This window comes from Protopterus annectens, chromosome 7.part1 (genome assembly GCF_019279795.1).
Source record: "Protopterus annectens isolate FY-2018-M chromosome 7.part1, PAN1.0, whole genome shotgun sequence".
Classification (NCBI taxonomy): domain Eukaryota; kingdom Metazoa; phylum Chordata; order Ceratodontiformes; family Protopteridae; genus Protopterus; species Protopterus annectens.
Genome location: NC_056740.1, coordinates 146,618,599 through 146,638,396, shown reverse-complemented (window position 1 = coordinate 146,638,396; position 19,798 = coordinate 146,618,599). Strand labels below are relative to the sequence as shown.

Below are 19,798 nucleotides of genomic sequence, written 5' to 3'. Positions count from 1 at the left end.
AGAGAGAAAAAACATATAACAAATCATTTGTTTTTAGTCTCTTCTTCTCTGAAGTCTTCCAGGAAGCTTCAGTTGCCAATCTCTTTAATGAAGAACTAGCCCATTCCATTTCTTCTATTTTATCCAAAATCCTTTTTCTTTGACAAACAGTAAAGCAGAGTCTAAATCATCAAGACCTTAGGACCATCAGGAAGGAAGATTTTAAGCTTGGCAGGAAACAGAAGGTATGTTTTAAACTGTGCTTTTTAAGCTCCCTTATTAGTGGCAGAAAAACTTTTCTTTTAGCAATTACCATGGAAGAATAGTCATTGTCAAAACGCACAGTTGTCTCATTAAACTTAACAGGAGCTTTAGCCCAAGCAGATTTAAGAACCATCTCTTTATCAAAAGATGATAGAAATCTAACTATAACTGATCTAGGATAGTTTTTGTTAGAGTTAGTATTAGCTATAGATCTATGTGCTCTTTCGATACCAAAAGAGAATGCTTCTGGTAAATCTAAAGTTTTAGGGAGCCATGTTGTTAAAAAAGAAGTAATATTGTTACCTTCAATATTTTCTGGCAGTCCAAAAATCCTAATGTTATTGCGCCTAGATCTATTTTCCAGGTCATCCAGCTTTGTTTGTAAATGTGTATTTTGTTTCAGCAGAAACTCAATGTTGATTTCCTGTTCTTGTATTTTATTTTCCATGTCATTCACAGCTTCTTCTATGCCTGTCATCTGGATCTTCTGTTGTTGCAGGTCCATATGTAACAAGTCTATTTGTTTTGTAGTTTTTTCTATGAAAGTGTCTATTTTAGTATCCATTTTATCCATCTTAGCAGTAAGTTGCTGGACTATAATTATCAGAGACTGAAGTTCTTTCTTGATGCTGGAGTCTTGAGAATTTGTCTTACTGGAACTCATTTCAGACTGATAAACTGACAGGAAATTTTCCAAAGTAATTTCTGACAGGAATATTATTAAGATTTCCTTTCTTTTTTAGATATAGTTCAAGAACTATATAAAACAAACATATTTAGAAAGAAAATTACTTCAAGAATTAATTTTTTAAGTAATTAATTCCTGTCAATGTAATGAAATTGTTGGAGCTGAAGAAATCTGCTGCTATCCTGTGTTCATCCTTGGCCACGCCCTAGTAGAATTCTTTTCTTGATGCCAGAACATTAAACTGCTTGCCCCAAACCCCAAGCTTACAAATTGCTGTGTATTCAAGAACCAGGCATGGCACAGAAACACAGAAGGATCTAAAACCCAACATGAAATTGCTTCATATCTCTCAAGGAAACCAACATATTAGAGGAAGAATCTAAAAGAAGTCTCAAACTGCTCACTAGGTGTCCTGTGGGGAGACCTAGGGACAGTTTCTTGGGGAGGCATAATAAAATCCTTCTCTTCTAAAGAGGACACAGGAGACCTGTACATTAAGACATTTGCTACATTTTCAGCAGAACAAGCTGAATTAGAGAAAGTGTAGTAAAGCCACAGATGAACTGCCTGCTCAGCTTCAGGAGTAATGTACCTAAAGAGAGTGCCCCAGCATCTGACCTCAGAGGCTACAAGTATGACAGCTGTGTGTTTATTCTTATGGTAAATATAATGATATCCTTGTCAAGCCCAGTAATCAGAAAGGTGCAATATTCCTAGACAGAGAGAGACATCAACTGTATGTCTGGTCTGGGGTCTTGCTCGAGGGGTCAACTACTGCATTTATAGATACTTGTATATACTGGGTCAAGAGAAATTGTTTTCTTTTATGACCTAGAAACAGAAGGTCAGACTATTCTGCAGACAAAGAAGAGTTCTTAACGCTCCCTGTGATGAAAGGCGGTACTGCCAGCATAGCTAACTGGAAGTTTTTAAATAATTATATGTCATTTGTGAATATCAAATGGATCTATACAAGATGCTTGTGTTACAAATATATTAGAACTGTATGTCATACAAGATGCTGGTGTTACAAATGTATTAGAACTGTATGTCCTGTGTATATCAAACTGATTTGTACAGATGTTTGTGTTGTAAAGTGCTTGTGTTTGAAATGCATCCGCAGTGTGTCTTACTGGAGAGAACAGTAGTGTACATGCATTATTGTAACTGTTTAAATGTATATGTTTTAACAGAAAAACTGGAGGGTTAACTTCAGTCCAATAAACTTTAGAAAAATATCTGAAATTAAATCACTTTATAGGCTAGGCCATAAAGATACTATCTTACAGGTTTCAATGCAGCCAGAGACATAAAGTTTGCACTAGGAAGCTTTCTGTATTATCTTTGGGGTGAACTAATTACTACTCTGGAAGCATGGAGGTATGCAGTTGTTTTGTGACTTCCCGTATCTGCCAAAGATCTGAGCAAAAGCCCTTGTGGGTGTATTTTTACAGGCAGGTACTAAGTCCTGCCAGCTTCCAGCAATGGGGTTTTTACATGAGAACTAGAAGTCAGATAACCAGAAGTGATGTCATTCTGCAAGCTATCATAGAAGTAATACTTTAGGTATTATTTTCAGAAGTATTTTGGTAATACTGAGCATGCTGTGTTGTCTTGGGCCGGACAACAAGAAGAACCATTCACCACCATCTGCCTTGCTCTATTAAGTAAGTAGGGAACAGTAACCATCTTAGATAAACTCAGGAATATAATGAAGCTTAATTTAGATATTTGTCTAAGCCTGCCCTTCAATGTTATTTTAAGTACTTCTTGTGGTTTTGAACTCGGATGTCACTGTGAATATATATTTATCATTTTCATGTACTTTTATCATTAACTATATTTAAACCTTTCATTGTGGATGATCTTTGTAGAGATATTTAAGTTTTGAGAATACTTGCATATTTATTTGGTGACGCTGTGTGGGCCACTCCTAATAGCTTTGCTCTTGGTCAAACTACCATTTGTATTCATTTCACTCAGTATATTGGGTACCCTTGTAAAGGCCTTAACGTAGCTGGCAAGGGGTGCTGGTGGCAGTTATAACTACCTTATAGTTTTGGAAGAAGGAGGCATAGCTAGTAAACCTGTGCCAGCGAGTGTGTTGTGTGTGTGTCAGCTACTTGGTAAGGGACAGGATGCACTGGTTGGACAAAGAGAGTGTTGGAGGACTTGGCTTGGAACCCTAGCTAAGGACTCAATTCTATAGCTGTGCCAGTGGGAATTCTTATTGGGGATCTGGAGAAAGAGGGAGAAACCAGCCCCAGACTGATTGTGGTCTCTATGTGCTCTTAAGGGAAACTGCACTTGATCCAGAGCTGCATCTGGAAATACTGTGTGTGTACCCATTATCCTCCCAGTTAATGTCTACACTGGTGCCAGTGGTGAGGGTTGAGGCTCCTTGATTACTGGCCCAGAGGTGGAGGGTCGTCACATATTGGCTGGCAGCGGTGGGATATCAAAATTCACATATTGGTTGGCAGTGGTGGGTTATCCATATTACATATTGGTTGGCAGTGGTGGGTTATCCACATTACATATTGGTTGGCAGTGGTGGAATATCCACTTCTCATATTGGATGGCAGTGGTGGGATCACCACATCAGATATTGGGATTCAGTGGTGTGGATATTGAACTCCTGTAGCCTGTAAACAGTGGTCACTAAAGAAGGTGTTTGTACTCTCAAGCAGCCACATGGTACATTCAGAGTTTCATATCACAATAGTTTTATTTATTTTTTGTTAGCTTAGTCAGGTAGAGCACAGGCAAGGATATCGGCAGAGGATTATGGATAGCTAACAAGGAGCCAGTTGGCTGAGATGTGCCAAGACAAAGGACTGGTACATGCCAATCTGGCTAAAGGGGAAATGATTGCAGCCTTAGTCAAGCTGCATCACAGACCAGCAACCAGGAAGACAACTAGACTGGCTGTGGGGATGTACAACTCTCAGAAAATGGACAGCTCTACTTTTCCCTCAGAGGACTTAAAAATTTGTCTGGAGTTAGACAGACTTGAACTGGAGGCCAAACTTTTGGAACTAGAATCAGCAGAGAGACTGTGGCATTTGGAGGCTGAAGGAAAGGAGAAACAGATGGAATTAGAATCAGCAGAGAGACTGAGATGTTTGGAAGCTGAAGAATATGAGAGGCAGAGGCAACATGAAAAGGTAATGCTGACTGTTCGCCAGGGTCATGGAGGTAATGGGGAAAGGAGCAACCATACCTCAGAAGCAACAAACGTTAGTAAACTTCTTCCTCAGTACCAAGATGGTGATGATTTTGATAGTTTTATTCATATCTTTGAAAGAGTATGCAAACAGTATAATGCTGAACAAGGGCTCTGGGTACAGTTCCTCACTCTCCTACTCCATGGTAAAGCTGCAACTGCTGTTTCTAAAATGTCTGATACTGATTGCTTAAATCATAATACAGTTAAAAATTGTTTATTGGAATGCTTTAAGTTAACACCTGAAGCTTATAGAAAAAAGTTTTGTGAGCATAGATGCAAGGTAGATGAAAGTGTGTGCGATTATATTGCTGAGTTAAGTACTTATTTTCATAGGTGGGTGAGTGGGTGTCAGGTCACCAGTTTTGAAGGGCTACAGACCTTTTGGTGAGGGAACAAGTTCTTAGCACTTTGCCTGAGGACATGAGAATCTGGTTGGCAGATATGAAATGCTACACCACAGATGAGTTGGGGGAAAAAGGAGACCTATACCTAGCAATCAGGACATCACTGCACAGGAAAGGGATACCCAGTGCTGCACATGGGTATAAGGGAACCAGTGGTGAGCAACCTAAACCACCCGACAGAGTCTGCCAGTAACAGTGGAAGTCACTAGTTCAGGTACATGGCCAAGATCAAGGATTAAATGTTTTAAATGTAACCAAAGGGGCTATGTAGGATATAGATGTCCACAGAGGTAAGGGAGGGAAAAAAAAGGTAGGGGAACTAGCAAGTGGGAATAACAGAATGCCAGTGGTAAGTTGTCTGGAAACAACAAGGGTACCAAACTACCACAAGAGGTTATATCCTATCTTAGTAGATGGGAAACAGGCCACTGCTGAGAGACGCAGCCTCTGACCTAATAATTGAGAAGCCTGCAATGGTTAAAGAGGAGCACTACTTGCTTAGGCAGTCTACTCCAGTAAGAGCTTTAGGAGGAACCCCATTCCAAATACCTTTGGCTAGGGTTCACCTTGACTGGGACAATGGAAAAGGAAGCAGCAAGTAAGTGTGTTTGAGTATATCCCTGCAGATGTCTTGACAGGGAATGATTCTGATAATGCATTACCTTGTGTCCATGCAGTTACATGCAGTCAGGATTAGAGAGAGGCATGTAGGTCTGGTAGTCTAGGGGAGACCCAGACAGACCACACCCTTGAAGACTAATTCAGGGAGGGAGCTACCCTGCAGCAGTCAGCCTGGAGATGAGCCACAGCTGCTGGTAGGTACTTATGTTCCATTGGACAGAGTGACTGCAAGGGCAAAGGTGAGTGGTAGTACCTAGGCTGACAATGAGGCACTGCTGTTAGAATTTACCAGACTTCCTGTGGAAGGGAAGCTGGGAAAAGTCACAAAGATAGAGTTGAGACAGGCTCACCTCTCAGACCCTACATTACAAGGCTTGAGGGCGGTAACTAGGGAGGCACCTGATTTTCAAGGAAAAGGGGAGTCTATATACTGGAACAAAGGGTTACTATATAGAGTGGACCCATAAGGGAGGGCTAGAAGGTGAGGTAATACAGCAGTCGGTAGTGTCCAGAGCCTACTGTCTGACACTTCTAGCCTTAGCCCATGACATTCCGTTTGCTGGTCAAATGAGCATAAAGAGTACCAAGAAACATATTATGCAGTCCTTTTATTAGCCTGGGATTGCCATGGATGTAACATGGTACTGCAGGTCCTGTGAGCAGTGCCAGAAAGTAGGCAATGCTAAAGACAAGGTCAAAGCAACTTTGATGCCTTTGCCTGTGATTGAGGAGGAGTCATTTCAGAGAGTAGTTGTGGATATTGTGGGGCCTCTGAGTACCACATGCTCCACAGGGAAGAAGTATATCCTAGTGGTAGTAGACTATGCTACTAGATACCCTGAGGTGGTGGCTCAGTCCTCCATTGAGGTAGAGAAGGTGGCAAATGCTTTGCTAGAGATTTTCAGCAGGGTAGGTTTCCCTAAAAAAATAGCGACTGACAGATGTGCCAATTTCATGTCAGACCTGCTGGCTTGTCTGTTGAAGCACTGTGGGGTGAAGCACCTAAAGACCAACCTCTACCATCCCCCAGACTAATGGTCTTGGGGAGAGGTTATACTCTATGCTAAAGAGCATGCTACGGGCATTTTAAGACCAGTTTAAGAGAAAGAGGGACAAACATTTGCCATATCTATTTTTTGCATACAGAGAGGTGCCCCAGGAATCCACAAATTTTTCACCCTTTGAGTTGCTGCATAGGCATAGGGTAAGGGGCCCTTAGATTTGATTTGTGATGAGTGTGAATCCCACAAAGGCTCTGTTGTGGAATATGTCCTAAACCTCAGGACAAGGCTTAGAGAGCTTATTGGCTTGGCCCAGGAGAACCTGGCAGCAGGAAAAAGGTCTGGTATGACAGGAATGCTTGAGCCAGAGTGTATGCTGTGGGACAGCAGATGATGTTTTTAATTCCGGTCAGACACAATAAGCTGCAGACAGCTTGGAAGGGACCCTTCAAAGAGATAAGGAAGGTCAGTGATGTTAACTACATCGCAGAACTGCTAGGCAGAGTCAGGAGCACAAACTGTACCATGTTAACATGATGAAGCCTTACCATGATAGGGAGGGACCTTGTGCTGAGTATTTGAAGTGGATGGTAGGAGGACTCTGAGGGGGGGCTGGTGACTGATCTCCACAGTGAAGCTTGGACTAACACCTCACTCAGCTGAAGGAGTAGCAATGTCCCAGTGGTTATCCCCTACCCAAGTTCAAGAAATCTGAGTAGTGTTACAGGAGTTTGGGGACACATTCACTGGGGTGTAGCACCATGTGGATACAAGGCCCTAATGACCTATATAGCAGGCCCCTTACAGGGCACCTGCGTGAGTCAGACAGACTCTGAGGGAGAAAACACAAGAGATGTTTGAACTGGAATCAATCTTGAGTCCAGCAGCCCCTGGGCCTCCACAGTGGTGCTGGTACCAAAGAAGGATGGCAGCACCAGTCTCTGTGTGGACTACAGAAGACTAAATAGTCACACAGAGTCAGATGCTTACCACATGCCTAGGACAGATGAAGCCTTAGAGAAGCTGGGTGAGGCTAAGTATCTGACCACTACTAATCTGACCAAGGGCTACTGGCAGGTGCCCTTAACTCTCAATGCTAGAGACAGGTCAACTTTGGTGACTCTTTTCAGATTGTATGAGTTCACAAATATGCCCTATGGGATGAAAAATGACCCAGCAACTTTCCAGAGGCTGGTAGATTGTATACTAGCAGGAGCAGGAGATTATGCCCTTACTTACCTGGATGATATTGCCATATAAAGCCATTCCTGCAAGAGCACCTTCAGCATGTCGGGGGGAGGGGGTGCAGGGAAGACTGCAAAGGGCAGCGTTGACCATTAAGTCCGGTAAGTCTCAGCTGGGTATGACAGAGATCTCCTACCTGGGGCACAGAGTGGGGAGTGGAAAGATCAGGCCAGAACCTGCCAAAGTGGAAACCATTCAGGCATGGCCAACCCTTGTTACCAAAAAGCAGGTGAGGGCATTATTAGGGACAGCGGGGTATTATAGAAAGTTTGTTCCCAATTATAGTACAATAGCTGCTCTCCTCACAGACCTGATAAGGAAAACATATCAGATAAGTAGAGGACCTCAGCTTGTGAGCAGGCATTCCAGAAGCTTAAAGGGGCTTTGCGAACACCCCCTGTGTTAGTCAGTCCAGATTACAGCAAATAATTTGTTGGGAAGGTGGATGCTTTAAACCATAGGGTGTGTGCTATACTTAGCCAGGTTTCCTCAGAGGGAGGAGAACACCCAGTGGTATATCTCAGCCATAGACTCCAACCTAGGGAGGAATGTTATGCAGCTGTAGAAATGGGATGTCTGGTCATAGTATGGGCACTGCAGAAACTTCAGCCTTATCTGTATGAAAGGAAATTCATTGTAGTTACAGATCACAATCCCTTAACATGGCTACACAGTCAACCAGCAAAATGCCAAGTTATTAAGGTGGAGCTTTGGATTGGAAGCATGTGATATGACAGTACAACATAGTAGTAGGGTTAGCAATGCCAGTGCTGATGGGCTTTCAAGACAGGGACATATTCCCAGATAGGCTTATTTTCTCGCACAACAAATTTCTCAGGGGTCACTTGAAAAACTAGCTTGAGTCTTCGAAGGGGGGAGAGATGTGATGATATCGGCTAGTGCCACCATAGACAGCTGGAGTTCTGTAAAGCATGATATGTCCTTTGAATATCAAGCTGATTTATACAAGATGCTTGTGTTACAAATACATTAGAATTGTATGGCATTTGAATATCAAACTGATTTGCACAAATGCTTATGTTACAAATGTATTAGAACTGTATGGCATTTGAATATCAAGCTGATTTTCACAAAACCTTATGTTACAAATGTATAGAACTGTATGGCATTTGAATATCAAACTGATTTGCACAAATGCTTACATTACAAATGTATTAGAACTATATGGCATTTGAATATCAAATATTGATTTCAGCTTAACATACAAGGCCATGTCAAACCCAGAGCTATTGGACATGCTACACTTAAAGAAAACCCAATCCCTCAGAGCCACACGCTCCAGGGATCTAAACCTTGTCATCACAATAAATAAAACATGCTGGAGGGATAAGTTCCTGACCCAGAGACTCCCCAGACTCTGGAATAGACTGTCCATACATGTCAAGCAGAGCGCCTCTTTGGTCCTCTTCAAAAGGAACCTTGACGATTGGATGGGAGAAAGAAAATTCACCCCGGGGATCATGTCAGTTGCCCTGCTAGACAGGGGTCCAGGGAAGTAACTAGTGTGGGAAGAAATAGCCAGGGAATTGTTATGGCTAGGCTTGTATAGGCCCTAGGGCTGATAGCCTAGTACTAACCTATGAACCTATGAAACTGATTTGTACAGATGCTTATGCTACAAATTCATTAAAACTGTATGGCATTTGAAAATCAAAATGTGTTTGTAACATTGCTAGTGTTAAAAAATATATCAAACAGTGGGTCCTGCTGGAAAAGGTTAGCCAGCTAGCTTACGTTAAGAAAAATAAGGGAAATGTAAATAAGCTGTTAAACCATTAACACATCACCTCACGGTGCTGGATAGGACCGAAGATGGTAGGTCTAAAAGAAGTCATTGTTCATTAGCTCAGTAAAAAGATGAGAAGCCCCAGGCACTGCTGTAAACATATAGATGTGTATTGTAACTGTCTATCCTAAATTTCTGTCTCAGCTTTACAAGGGGATAGAGTGGGAACCTAGAATCAGGTGATCAGATGAGGTAATTCTGCCAGCCCTGGAAATTTTTTTTAGATACTACAGGGAGTAATCTCTGAACATTGAGTATTCTGTCTAGGGCCTGACAACAAGAAGGCCCATTCAGCAGATCATCTGCCTTGCTCTAATAAATATGTAGGGAATAGTAATTCTCCTAGATTCAGTTAGGAAAAATATAATAATGCTTAGTTTAGATATTATTTTTCTTTATTTGTCTGAGTCTGTCCATCAAAAATATTTTCAATATTTCCTGTGATTTGAACTCTGTGGTTTACTGAATATATATTCAGCATTTTCATGTTCTCTTATTTATTATTAAATATATTTACAACTAAAACTTTTATTGTGGCTAGTCCATTTTAAGAAGTACTTAAACTTTGAGAGTGCTAATATTTAGTTGTTGACACTGTGTGGGCCACTCCTGAAGGCCTAGCTGTCTTAGTCAATTACTATAATTTCTATCAGTATTAATATTACACATTATAATTGGACACTCTTTGTCAAGGGCCTTAATGTAGTCAATTGTGGAGTGCCTGGTGACAGTGAAAACTACCTTATACTCTGGGCAGAAGGGGGAAAGCAGATAAATCTGTGTCAGCCTCTCCCAGGCGTGTACGTGTGAAATCAAATCTCACATAGTGTATGTGCCAGCTACTTACAGCAGGGACACAAAGCACTGGGTACACAGAAAGGATGCTGGAGGACTTGGCTTGGACACTCCGCTGAGGACTTAACGCTACAGCTGTACCGGTGAGGAGTCTTATTGGGGACCTGGAGGGAGACAGACAGACAGAGATCCAGACCCTGGACTGAGTGTGTTCCCTGTGTGCTCTTAAGGGAAATTGTGCTTGATGCAGAGAGGTCTGCATCTGGAAATACTGAGTGAATCCATTTGTATTCCAAATGCATGTCCCTATCCAATGTCACTGGTGAGGATTCAGGCACTTTGATTACCAGCCCAGAGGGGAGATGTCACGATGTCTATAAACAATACTTCTCAAATGTACAGTAAGAGGCTCTACACAAATGTTTGTGTACAGACATGTAGGCAAAGGATTGCAATCAAAATGTTGCACTTTCAATGTGCGAACATGTAAACCCGAAAGCAAGTTTTCAACATTTGAAATGAGCAGAAAAAAAATGTTGAAGTCGCAACAGCAAATGCATACTAGTATTCTCTGTTGTGGATTCAACATTCTGAATGCAGATCGCACTATAGTGGGGATTGGGAAATGTACACTTTCCCTCACTGCAGTGCAATCTCAGAGTTTGTTTATATAAGTAGCAGGGGGTGGTGCAGGGGGGGCTTCCTCCCTTGCAAAATGTGTGTTGCATGGCACCAGATGTTGAGGTAAGTTTGAAAAATGTCACCAGTTTGATTTTGTATTGTTGACATTTTTTTATTTCGATATTTTGGTTGGTTGCTATTGTAATTTTTTACAATGTTTTTGAGTACATAAGTACTCATAAAAAACATTTTCGAAAATATGATAGTAAACCATATGCAAATATAGATACATGTACTCCTGTCCACAATCCAACCCATTGACCTTTCCTAGTAGTAGGAAGTAATAAAAAGCTCCTTGTGACAGTTCTACTCAACAAAATTAAAAAAAATGCAATACTTCCCACCACAGGTGCCTGGTCTTCCACATAACACCTGCAATGACATTGTTTCCATTCATCCGTAGCAAGATATTTACTTCTGAAGCACAGAAATCAGTAATGAAACATCCACAAAGCAAATCATTTTAGTTCCTGATGTCATAGCCCCTATATAGCTCATGAATATGGGATGTAGAACAAATGTAAAAAATGCAGCTTCTCAGCTTAAGTAAAGCAGATTTACTAAGTTCCCTGTTAAACTGAAAGACAACAAATATGATACGCAATTTTTAATATGCTCTGTTCCACATAATGCATTATTCCTAGAAACTAGCACATAGCTGTAGCAGAGGCTGGGAACACTAGTTAACAGGCATGAATATGCAGTTAATGCAGTTAGAGGCATGGTGTGGGACAGTCCAAAAGCAGAAGGATGAGATAATGTGACCAGCAGGTACCAGTGACTGCTCACACATTTGCTCCCTTTAAGAGGGTTCAGTAACTTGCCGTAAATAATGCAAATGGCACAATGTGTGGTTACCAGTAAGCAATTGCTGCAACACACATTCCAGAGATGAACTTTCTCCATGTACAACAATATATAATTTCAGTGCACTTTGGTAAAGTATTACTGACTCAAAGCTTTTTGTGCAGATAATATTTTGAATGTATTATGAGGGCAAATGCACAGGCGCCACCAATATTGGGTGGCAGTTAGCAAAGACAATTAAAGCTACATGCGTCTTTCTGCAGCTCCGGGTACAGGGTTCAATTCCTTTCATCTTCATTTGCCAACTGTGAACCTCTCTGCAAGTCTCTCAACCAAATGGTGCACCAAGGGCTCCCCTAAAAAGGAACACTTGTGTTCAGTGGGCTTATCCAGACAAGTAAAGGAATGCTGGCAAACAAATTAAGAACCAAATGTAGTAATATAAAACTACCTGCAGTAATACCTTACAGACAGAGAAGAATCTGTTCAACGCAGTTGAATAAGTAGCTGTGGCCTATACTATTATCATGCAGCTGCAGTCCTAGGAAGGTGTACTGAGGTAAGGCACTAATTAGCTTGTGAGTAAATCACCAAGATCAAATCTTACATGTACCAAGAAAAAAAGGAAAGCAAAACTGAAAAAATAAGGTGAGAAAAGTGAAATTAAAGTTTTTAAGACAGCATTTGTTCTGGCTGTAATATGCTAGTTATACGGGTCCCTGAAAAATCTTCGAACGCTCAAAATTTTGAACGTTACATGGTCGAGACCAAACGTTTGAAATTTTGAATGTTCGAAGATGGACTTTGAACGGCGCCTTATGGTGCAGATAGGGAGAATTTCCCTTTGCTGCACTGAAGTGTGGTCTCTGAGTTGGTATATTTAAGTAGGGGGGTGTGGGGGGGGGGCTTGCCCCCCTGCCTACTCTGTTAAAGTGTTTTTTTTTCTTTTTTTTACTTTTTTTTTTATTTGATGTTTGAACATCCAAATGTCGAACATTTGGTCTCGACCATGTAATGTTCGACATTTTGGATGTTCGAACATTTAACATAGACCCAGTTATACTGACTGCTACAACAATTGAGAAAGTTATGTAATTTTGGTCTGGTTAGCTTACAGGTATAGCTTCTGAAGGCTACAACAATTTAGGCAAAGTGTTACAAATGAAAACAACTGAAAAGCCTCCATGTTCAAAAACATACATGAAAACACTGCAGAACAGCACATAGAGCAATTATTGGGATGGTACAGTGGCATTCTGCTTCAAGAAAGCATATCAAGTCACCAAGCAAATATTTACAATGTTCAAAATCAACATGATGCACAGTCCCAACAGCACACATTTAGGTGATTTTGTGTGTGAATATGTCCGTCAGATCATTGATCTCAAGTGCTACATATGACTGGAGTATCTCTCTCCCAAATGTAGCAACTACCAGTCAGTCGGAAAACAATATTCTCCACACTTCATCATAAGCAGCAAGAAAGGAATTTGCTTTAAGCTAATAGGTTGTCTCATGAATGCAGCAATCACACATACAAGAAAAATCCTTACAAATATTCATATTTTCAAGAGCAATGCACAATGTTAAGTACAGTGAGTTTTAAAAATACAAATTGATTTAGTAGTCTAGATTAGTTTTTTAGTGGAACTTACACTGTCCATGTTGTCTGATGATTGACCTCTGGGGTAAACAGAATGGCCACATTCCTGTCTGAGCGAATCACAGGACAGTTCCAACCAAACTGGTCAATGCATCAATATTTATCTCCCACCTCACTATCTAACTTTTGTTTTCACCACTGTGGCTGTTCAAGAACATTAATGTTTTCATGATGTACAGACACACACACACACACACACACACACATATATATACACACACACACACACCACAGAGATCATCTAATTTGTACTACTGAATTCATATTCAGCCAGCAGAATAAACACACCATTGTCACACAAGCAGTAAATTATGGATGTTGTATAATTAATAAAACTGTGCCATAAACAGTGCAATCCCATTTTCAGCATCCTAGCATTGCTACATAACTTTATAATATCAGAAAGAAGATGATCATATATAAAAAGATTTTGCCCAATATATAGTAAAAATATGACATATTTACTTAATATTTTAAGTACATTTTCTCTGTTTGGGAGTGAAGAGTTATAAACTTTGCTGACCTGCACAGAAGGCTGATCCATCATAAATGTTGGATGTTTCTCTGTAGGGGCTATCCGTCCCACTCACATCATGATGATCTCTGCTGACAACCACTGGAGCCTAGAAGGAACAGAGACAAAGAAAATTAAAGGATGAGATGGGTGATAATTCATCAGTTTAATTATATTGTGTCATACAATGTTACACTCAGCTATCTGAATGGCTTGAGTAAATGCAGCCAGACCAAGCCTCCTCTCCTCCCTTTACTGAAGTTCATTTAATTATGTGCATTTTATTGCATTTATTATCATCTGTGCTTAAATTAGATCTGTCCACAAAGCAAGTTCAGCCTGCCTACCTATAAAAACAAATTGACAGCCTCAAGTTAAAAGGTGATGTTTTTGTTTAAAAAATGTTACATAACTGTTTCAGAAGTAGAAGCCTCTAGGTTAGCCTCATCCAAAATGTAAAATAAAACAGCAGCCCTCTCTCTGGAATATATACATAGGTATGTGTGTGCATATATATATATATATATATATATATATATATATATATATATACTTGCATATATGGACAATATCATTCTGATGGCTGAAAGTGAGGAAGAGTTGAACTGCTGGTGGAGAAAGTAGAAAGCACCAAAGCTGATTTGGTGCGCAACATAAAAAAATAAAATTACTACTTCTAGTCCTACAAATTATTTTCAATGATGGGGAAAAACGTGGAACAGTGACAGATTTTATTTTCCTGTACCAAAAGTTCTTGGCAAGTGGTGATTGCAGCCATGAGATTTAATATGCCTGCCTCTTGGAAGGAAAACTCTGGCAAATACGGAAATCTGGATAAGATTTTAAAAAGCAGTTATCACATTATCAACAAAGGTCCATATAGTCAAAAAGTACAGTTGTGTAAAATCTTACCATGACAGTAGATGTCCTTCCCTTCACTGCTGCAGTATTCCTTACTGAAGGGATTCCCTGCCAAGGGTAGCCCGACATCCGGTCAGTATACCAAAGCCTTAGGATCACTAGTACATTGTATGTCACACACAATCTCCCTGCTCACAGTGCAGGGCATAAAGGTGACGTACCCACCTCAGAAATGAAAAGCCCCAGGAGGAACAACAGTCCAAGGAGCAAAGGAGGAACATGTGCATCCAGACGGAAAAAAGGAAAGTGAGTAAAGAAAAGGTGGAGGAGGGAGGGAGCGAATACAGCAACAGTGAATGGAAGTAGCACTGTAAACTAATGTAGAAGGTTAACGGAGGTCATCAACTGCCAGATTTATCATTAATAACTGAGACGGAGTTGAATAATGTTGAGATGCTATCAAGTTGAGACCAATCATTCAGCATTACTGGGAAAATTATAATGTTTAACTAAAAAAAAAAAACAGTCATCTAGTCATTCACTGTCTTGTTATGTTAAACTTTAGAAAATTTTGGATGACTTCTACTCAAGATTTTATCTGGGCATGGTTCAGATTAAAATGGCCGTGATCTACTCTAGAAAAGCAGTGCAGAGATGATTCAGATAACTTCACCAAAGATAATTTGGGTTGCATCGAATATCCATTTAATCAAACCACAAGGTAAAAAAGAGGCAGTTGGGATAAAAAAATTCATTATGCATACCTGAATATTGAAAATATGGCTAAATATTTTTTCCATAATAAATTTTGTATATCACAGAAATAGAAAAAGTAGACTTTAAACACAATAAAATACTTCTTCGCAGAAAGTGTAATGGGTAGGTGCACAAAACAGTTTTCCAGTAAATAGGTTATGGTAAGATATTACACAACTGTACTATGTCCTTCCATATCACTGTTGCAGTATCCTTCACTCAAGGGAGAGTACAAAAGCTCCAGAAGAAAATTGAGAGTAGGAAGGCCCAGCATAGGTCTCAAGAAAGCCATGCAGGACAGCCCTGGCAAATCTGGCTCTAGCCTTGGAAATGACATCCAGCTTGTAATATTTAGTAAAAGTATTTATTTTTATTTATTTATTTTACATTTGTTGACCGGGAGTCAAGCCACGGTGGTACAGCAGTAGCATTGTTGCCTCACAGCAAGAGGTTCTCCTGTTCGATTCTTGGCTGGAGTGCCTTCTGTGTGGAGTCTGCATGTCCTCCCCACAGTCAAGTGGCCTCTGAAAGACATGCGTGAATGGGCGTGCCTTTGCTGAAGGTTGGGTGTCGGGCTGGCAACTTGGCACCATAAAAATCTACTGCCAATCATTAGTGGACCAGAGTTCCACTGTGGCGACCTCTAACCGGGAAAAGCCGAAAAGACAAACAAACATTTGTTGACAGGGAGTGTCCGACTGGATACATGTCCATTTTCAGCGGAGGCCCAGGGAGAAAAGCTCCAAAGGTAGTTACAAAAGCAAACATAACATAATACAAATTAAGCACAGTTTACAGACTCTCTTGAGACATACAAGTCATACAATCTCACAAACTTATGATATGGCTTAACAAATTAAAACACAGATAAGTTACAGGTGAAATAGTATTGGTACACAAATATAACTAAAGATTTAGTTAGGCTTGAAGCAAGGACATAACCAATGAGAACTGAAATACTGTTTGAGACTTTTCTTGAATTGAGATAGGGTAGTCTCTACAGTAATGTCAGCAGGCAGCGAATTCCAAGTTTTGCCAACAGAGTTGATGAACAGGGAATGACTGGCTGAGTTGTTGGATTTGGCAGTTTGCACTACCAGTCTATTAGATGAGCAAAGTGGTCTGAGGTTTAGTTTCATAGTTTCATAGGTTAGTACTAAGTTAACTGCTCTTGCAAGCCATTTTAAGCCTAGCCAGTTATCCCTTGTGAGACTCAAACCCTGCACCTTGTGTTTGTGAGGCAAACACCTTAACCATTAGGCCACCCTCCCAACCCTAATAGATTAGTACTAGGCTAACTGCCCTTATGAGCCATTTTTTTAAGCCTAGTCAGTTATCCCTTGTGAGACTCAAACCCTGCACCTTGTGTTTGTAAGGCAAACACCTTAACCATTAGGCCTCCCTCCCGTTGCAGTACGGGTAGGTAATGTTTTTAAGTGCAGGTGTATTTTCAGGTTGGTTGAGTACTTTATGAGCCACTATAAGTTGGTTGTACTGAATTTGCATGGTCAGTTCAAGCCAACCAAGCTTATTTAGGTTTTTACAGTGATGGGTTCTCTATAGGGTAGGCCAGTGGCAAATCTAGCTATATGATTATAGCAGCTAGAGAGTTTGTTAAGATCAGATTTGTTTAAATTGGTAAGTAAAGGGGAGGCATAGAAAAGGGTAGAGAGTAGATGGGAGCGGGCAATGGCAGTTCTAGCAGGTGGGGTTAGGAATGGTTTAATCCTATATAGTGAGCCAAGTTTTTTATTAATGGTTTTGATATTTTTATTAACATGCACATCAAATTTAAGATTGTTATCTATGATAACACCTAGGGGTTTCGTGTGGACATCTGGGGAGATTATGGTGCCATTATTAGACTTAATGGAGAAGGATAATACTGGGGACCCTTGAGTGGGGGAGAAATGTAGTAGCTTTGTTTTGTTGGGATTTAAAATCAGACAATGATCAGAAAGCCAATTTTCAACCAAGTTAAAAGTATTCTGAGATATTGTCTGCAAATCTGGCTGGGAGATGGCAGAGCAAATCAAAGTGGAGTCGTCAGTGTATTGAATGCAGTTTGCTTTTGAGATGACAGTATGGAGGTCATTAATGAAAATGGAAAACAAAAGAGGCCCCAGAATAGACCCCTGGAGGACACCTAGGGTGTTGGGTAGGAGGTTGGATAGTTTGTTCTGCCATAATACGGCTTGTTGTCTATCACACTGATAAGATTGGAACCATTGGAGAGAATGATTGCTTAAAGAAATTTTCAGGGTGTGGGTTTGTAGTTTGTGGTTAACCATATTGAAAAACTTTGAGAGATCAAAAAAATGGCTGAGGATAATTTGTTATTGTTTATGTTATAGTTTATAGCATTGTAGAAGGTGAGGAGGGCTGTGGTGGTACTATGATATGGCCTGAAGCCATGCTGAGAGTTAGCCAGTAGATTGTTTTGGATTTGATAGTGCAGAAGCTATTTATGGATGCACTTTTCCATGATTTTAGCCAGTGGTGACAAGATAGCTATAGGTCTAAAATTAGTTCAGTAGAGCTACCACCTTTATGGAGTGGTATAACGCAAGATATTTTCTAGATAGAGGGGACTGTAGCTTTTGATATGGTATGATTGATTAGATATGGGGTATGCTATGGTATCTGCAGCTTTATGCAGATACTCAGCAGGGAGAAGATCAGCAGATAGGGTTGTAGGTTTTAATTTTTTGATTAGGGTACGAATAAAAGATGTAGAGACTGGTTGGAAGCTAAAGGAGTGCTGGGTACTGGGAATGGCATCCTGTACATTAGAGTTTAGAGGTAGCTGGCTAGCTAGGGCCTGGATAGCCTCAGTGAAAAAACTATTGAAGGTATTAGTGACATCCTCTGGCAGTTCATCAGTAGAGGCTGAGGGAGTTGGAGTGGTGGTTTGTCCTGGTTGCAGTAGTTTATTTATACCTGCCCAAAACTTTTGAGGGTTATTTTGATTTCCCTGCTGAAGATGGAGGTAGAAGTTTTTTTTTTATCTAGTAAAATGGATCTTTTTGTCTCATTCCTTAACTGCTGATATTTAATTTGATCTAGTGGGGCTTTAGTGATATGCCATATAGCCCATGCCTTGTTTCTGAGTGTGATTTTGATTTGGTATCTTTAGAGAGCCAGGGTGCAATTTTTGTTTTGGTCCTAATGGAGCGAGCCGGAGCATGAGAATCAAGGATGGCAAGGAATTTATTGTTAAAGTAAGCAATGGCTTCATCCAGGGGTAGGTATTTTAGGGCAGACCAATTACATGATTTGAGTTCGTCCTGAAACTTGGTAGGATTAAAGCTCTTATTATCTCTAACTGTTCTATAGGTGAGCTGGTGGGATATATTGGTTTTGTGTTTAAATATAAAGGTATGAAAGTGATCTCTGAGGTCATCAGAGAGGGTTCCTGATGTATACATTTGGGGGTGACTATTGATTAGTATCCAGACTAGTATACTTTTTTTCTGATTAGGTTTGCCTATCCTGGTAGAGGTGGATATGATCTGTGCGAACCCACTCAAATGATAAAAGAACAGAATAAGCCAGGAATACACACCACAAATCAATCCTGTTTATTTTCACACCATTAAAAATTAATAAGCTCAATTTTAAGATTAAAAGCACAATTTTATATATAAAGCATTTACTTAAGATAATTTACATAGAATGCTTTAGTGTATTCTGCCTTGAACAGTACTAGATCAATTAGTTCAATTTTAAGGTTCATAGTAAAAAAAAAAAAAATATATATATATATATATATATATATATATATATTTATTTATATATATATATAATGGTTTTATTTAGGATAGGTTATATACAATGAATGTTTTAATTAAATGGTATTCATACATAAATATGTATAATATTTATGTATACATTTTTCTGTTTGAATGTTGCATGATTTATAATGAAAAATTTCAGTTTTTAATGGTGCAAAAACAAGCAGGAAATGATGTCATTTTATAGTTGTATAAAAGGGTGGGGTTGCCTGTAATGAAGTATTCTGATGAAGTTTCTAATAGGAGACAAAAGGGCTTAATAATTAAAGGATTTGTGGTGTGTATTCTTGGCTTCTTCTTTTTTTTTATGGATATGACCTGTGTAAACCCATATAGATTTACACGGGTAGTAAGAGATTGCAAGGAGCAGGTGTTCCAGACTTTCCAGTCTATGTTAAAATCTCCAAGTACTATGGTTTCTTGGGGATAGGTACTAGCTAACCAGTGGAGGATATCTTCCAGGGTGTTGGCATTATTCCCCTGGGAATGTGTATGCAGGCAATAATTAGGCATTTGTTTTTATTTATCTGAAATTTGGTAGAAAGTATTTCTGCATTACTCACCTGGGGTGGTTGTATGGGGTCTATAGTAACATTTAGTGTAGATTTGAAGAGTACAGCCACCCCACCTCCCTTAGTAGTCATGCGGTCAAGTCTAAGTATATTATACCCAAGTGATAAAACGTCATT

At 39.9% G+C, this 19,798-nt stretch overlaps 1 protein-coding gene across 1 annotated transcript in view; it reads right to left on the bottom strand.

The window, feature by feature from the left end:
- UROC1 (urocanate hydratase 1) overlaps positions 1-19,798 on the bottom strand; it is a 1,269,467-nt gene that overhangs the window by 98,050 nt on the left and 1,151,619 nt on the right. The window contains exon 18 of the mRNA XM_044078604.1: positions 13,708-13,807. Within this exon, the coding sequence (XP_043934539.1) occupies positions 13,708-13,807 (100 nt within the window). The remainder of the gene's footprint in view (positions 1-13,707; positions 13,808-19,798) is intronic.